Raw genomic sequence first — 4,680 nt, forward strand, 5'->3', positions numbered from 1 at the left:
ACCCCTGGTCCTCCAGCATCCCACAATGCACTGGGGTCCTCCCACCCTGGGTCCTCCAGCATCCTTAAACATCCCACAATCCCATGGGGTCCTCCCACCCCAGGTCCTCCATCATCCCACAATGCATTGGGGTCCTCCCACCCGGCCTGGTCCTCCAGCATCCCACAATCCCACGGGCTCCTCCCCCCCTCACCCCACGTTGTCCATCCACGTCTTCCAGTTCTTCTCATGAAACTTGGGGACGAGCTGAAGGCGCCCCGATGCCACCGCCCTGTTGGGGAGGGGGGGGGGGGAGGAAAGTCACACACCCCCCCTCAAAAAATGTCCCCCTTACCCCCCCCAAAATGCCCCCAGGTGACCTCACGGGCACGCTGCGCCATCTCCTGACACCGCAGGAACCACTGGTCCTTGAGGAGGTACTCAATGACGTCCCCCGAGCGGCTGTGGGGACATTGGGGACATCTCAGGGACGTGTCCCTGGGGGGGGGGGGGGGGGGGGCCCCCCCCAACCCCCCCGAAGGGGGGGGGGGGGGGGGGGCCGGCGGGGGGGTACCTGCACATGGGCAGTGTCATGGCGTGGTCCTGGGTGCCCCGGTACAGCCCGCGCTGGGACAGAGCTGTCACCACTTTGTCCCTCGCCACGAAGCGGTGGACGCCCTGGGAACGGGGTTGGGGACGTTTGTTGGGGACAGCAGGGGACATAGGGATGGGGTTGGGGACAGGAAGGGACGTAGGGGACACAGGGATGGGGTTGGGGACAGGAGGGGACAATGAGGATAGGGTTGGGGACATGGGGTACGTGGGCACGGGGTTGGGAATGGGGACGTGGGGATGGAGACATTGTTGGGGACATTAGGGGACATACGGATGGGATTGGGGACAGGAAGAGACATGGGGATGGGGTTGGGGACGTTGGGGACAGCAAGAGACATAGGGATGGGATTGGGGACAGAAAGGGACGTGGGGATGTGGATGTGGGGGACGTAAGGGACACAGGGATGGGGTTGGGGACAGGAGGGGACAGAAGGGGATGTGGGGATGGAGTTGGAGACATGGGGATGGGGACATGGGGTCATGAGGGGATGTGGGGATGTGGTTGGGAACATGAGGATGGGGACATGAACACGGGGTTGGGGACAGGAAAGGACATGGGGATGGGGACATGGGGACAGGGTTGGGGACAGGAGGGAACATGGGAATGGGGCTGGGGACATGGATGGGGACATGGGGACTGGGTTGGAGACATGAGATGGGAACAGGAGAGGACATGGCTACAAAGTTGGGGACAGGAAGGGACGTGGGGACGGGGAGGGGGACATGGATGGGGTTGGGGACATGGATGGAGACATGAGGACACGGAGAGACATGGGGTTGTTTTTGGGGACACAGGGACAAGGGGGAACATGAGGAGGGAGACGAGGACATGGATGGGGACAGGAGGGACCATGGGGACAACAAGACAGGGGACAAATGTGGGGACTGGAGATGGAAGGAACATCAGCAGGTGACAAGGGACACGGTTTTGTGACCCCATTTGGGGACGTGAGGACGGGGAGGACAACAGGAGGTGGCACCCAGCCACGCAGACAAGAGACAAAGGCAAAAGGGACAGAGGTGACACTGAAGGGACACCAAAGGGACGCGGTACCTGGAGCCACCCCCCCCCGGGGGGACACATGGTGCCATCATCGGCGATGACGGAGAGCAGAGGCAGCCCGTGGGCACGCGCCAGGGCCAGGTCAGGGTGACTGTGTCCTGGTGTCACCTTCACTGCCCCTGGAGGTTGGGGACAGGAGATGTGGGGACGCACCCACGGCTGCCACATCACCCCACGGCCACCTCACTGTCACCCCCATCCCCATCGTCAACCACCATCCCGTTGTCAACCACCCCATTGTCACCATCCCGCTGTCACCACCACCCCATTGCCACCACTCTCTTGTCACCATGACCCCATTGTCACCACCACCCCATTCTCAACCACAACCTCATTGTCCCACCCCACTGCCATTCCCACCCCATTGTCGCCACCATCCCCATTGTCAACCGCCCCACTGTCACCCCCACCCCATTGTCACCCCCCAATCCCACAGTCAACCACTCCATTGTCACCATGACCCCATTGTCATCCCACTGTCAGCCACCCCACTGTCACCACCATCCCACTGCCAACCCCCACCCCACTGTCACCACTCCACTGTCAACCACCCCACTGTCACCCCCATCCCATTGTCAACCACCCCACTGTCACCCCCACCCCACTGTCAACCATCCCATTGTCACCACGATCCCATTGTCACCCCCATCCCACTGTCAACCACCCCATGGTCACCATCACCTCGTTGTCACCCCCACCCCATTGTCACCCCCAATCCCACAGTCAACCACTCCATTGTCACCATGACCCCATTGTCACCATGACCCCATTGTCATCCCATTGTCAACCACCCCACTGTCACCACCATCCCATTGCCAACCACCATCCCATTGTCACCATCCCACTGTCACCACCATCCCGTTGTCACCACTACCCCAATGTCAACCACCACCTCAATGTCACCCACCCCAATGTCATCACCCCACTGCCAACCACCCCATTGTCACCATCACCCCATTGTCACCACCACCCCACTGTCACCCACCCTATTGCCACCCCCACCTCACTGTCAATCACTTCATTGTCACCATGACCCCATTGTCATCCCATTGTCATCACCCCTCCATTGTCTACCACCCCATTGTCACCACCACCCCGCTGTCAACCACCCCATTGTCACCACGACCCCATTGTCACCACGACCCCCACTGTCACCACGACCCCATTGTCACCACGACCCCATTGTCACCACGACCCCATTGTCAACCACCCCACTGTCCCCATACCGGTGCCCCTTGTGGGCTCCACCGTGGGGTCGGTGACAACAGGCAGCAGCTGCCCAGTGAACGGGTGACGAAGATGGCGGCCATGAAGGTGCTGGAGGAGGGATGGGGGTGGAGTCAGTACAAGCCCCGCCCCCTAAACAGAGCCACACCCACCCCCATAGGCTCCACCCACCCCATAGGCTCCTCCCACCCCATACCTGGTATCGGGGGTCCATAGGGTGCACGGCCACAGCCACGTCCCCCAGCATCGTCTCGGGACGTGTGGTGGCCACCGGGAGCTCCAGGCCTGGGGACAACCAGGGGAGACGGTGGGGAAACCAAGGAGGAAGTGGGGGGAGGGACGTGGGACGTCGTTGGGGACACGTTGGGGACAGCAAGGGGCGCGTTGAGGACACGGCGGGGATGTGAAGGAGGAGGTGTGTGTGTGTAGGGCATCGGGGGACACCACAGGGGACACCTCAAGAGATGGGGACAGCAAAGGACCCCAGCTGGACACCTCAGGAGGGGGGACACAAATGGGGACACTAAAGGGACACCAAAGGACACGAGTGGGGACGCGTAGGATGAGATGGGTGCGCAAAGGACAGGGGGGGACACCAAAGGACACAAATAGGGACAAAAAATGGGGACACAAAGGGACACACAGAGATCACGCTGGAGATGTATAGGAAAAGATGGGTGAGTGCAGGATGCCAAAGGGGACAGCTCAGGAGGTGGGGACACAAACGGGGACACCAAAGGGACACCAAAGGACACGAGTGGGGACACAGTGGGGACGTGAAGGAGGAGATGGGTGCATGTAGGACATCAGGGGACACCAAAGGGGACATCTCAAAAGATGGGGACACCAAAGGGGACACCAAAGGGGACACCAAAGGGGGGACATCTCAAGAGATGGGGACACCAAAGGACACGAGTGGGGACAACAAGAACCACAAAGGGACGCTTTGAGGACACAGTGGGGACTTGTAGGAGGAGGTGGGTGCATGTAAGACACCAAAGGGGGACACCAAAGGGGGACACCAAAGGGGGACACCAAAGGGGGACACCAAAGGGGGGACACCAAAGGGGGGACATCTCAGGAGATGGGGACACAAATAGGGACACCAAGAGACACCAAGGAACGCACTCAAGACACAGTGGGGACATGGAGGAGGAGGTGGGTGCATGCAGGACATCAGGGGACACCAAAGGGGGTCACCAAAGGGGGTCACCAAAGGGGGGACACCAAAGGGGGGACACCAAAGGGGGGACACCAAAGGGGGGACACCTCTCACCATCATCCCCCTCCACGGGGTAAGCGAAGGTGACGAGGACACCGAAGGTGACGGCGTGGGGACAGCCAGGGACACGCAGCTCCGTGGGGCCAGTCAGGGGTCGTGGTTCCACCTGCGGCCACATAAACGTTAGGGACACGTCGGGGGACACGTTGGGGACACTTCTGGGGACAAGGTCACCTCCACATCAGCCACGGCAGAGCGCAGGGCGCACGACCAGTTGACCAAACGCCGATCGCGTCGCACCAAGCCAGCGCGGTGCAGCCGCACAAACGCCTCCGTCACCGCCCTGGAGAAGCCCTGGGGACACCGTGGGGACACCGTGGGGACAAATGCCACCCCCACTGGTGGCCCCGTAGGGACAGGGAGGGGACACGAAGGCTCACGGGGTCCATGGTGAAGGCGCAGCGGCTCCAGTCCAGCGAGGCCCCCAGGGAGCGCAGCTGGCGCAGGATTTCGTCACCGTGCCTGGGGGTGACGAGTCCCCAAGGTGTCCCCAACCCATGTCTCACGTCCCCAA

At 61.6% G+C, this 4,680-nt stretch overlaps 1 protein-coding gene across 1 annotated transcript; it reads right to left on the minus strand.

The window, feature by feature from the left end:
- Positions 1 to 99: 99 nt before the first annotated feature.
- Positions 100 to 4,655, minus strand: LOC122193818 (valine--tRNA ligase, mitochondrial-like). Its single transcript, XM_042894702.1, has 9 exons — positions 4,547 to 4,655; positions 4,341 to 4,460; positions 4,161 to 4,272; positions 3,081 to 3,169; positions 2,884 to 2,974; positions 1,649 to 1,776; positions 554 to 657; positions 360 to 441; positions 100 to 270 (listed from the first exon to the last, which is right to left on the minus strand). The coding sequence occupies exons 1-9, from the start codon at positions 4,553 to 4,555 to the stop codon at positions 190 to 192; spliced, it is 816 nt and encodes a 271-aa protein (XP_042750636.1). The 5' UTR covers positions 4,556 to 4,655; the 3' UTR covers positions 100 to 189.
- Positions 4,656 to 4,680: the final 25 nt, after the last annotated feature.

Source organism: Lagopus leucura, unplaced genomic scaffold (assembly GCF_019238085.1).
Source record: "Lagopus leucura isolate 7727_CA_CO unplaced genomic scaffold, USGS_WTPT01 34628-0_obj-0_obj, whole genome shotgun sequence".
NCBI lineage: Eukaryota > Metazoa > Chordata > Aves > Galliformes > Phasianidae > Lagopus > Lagopus leucura.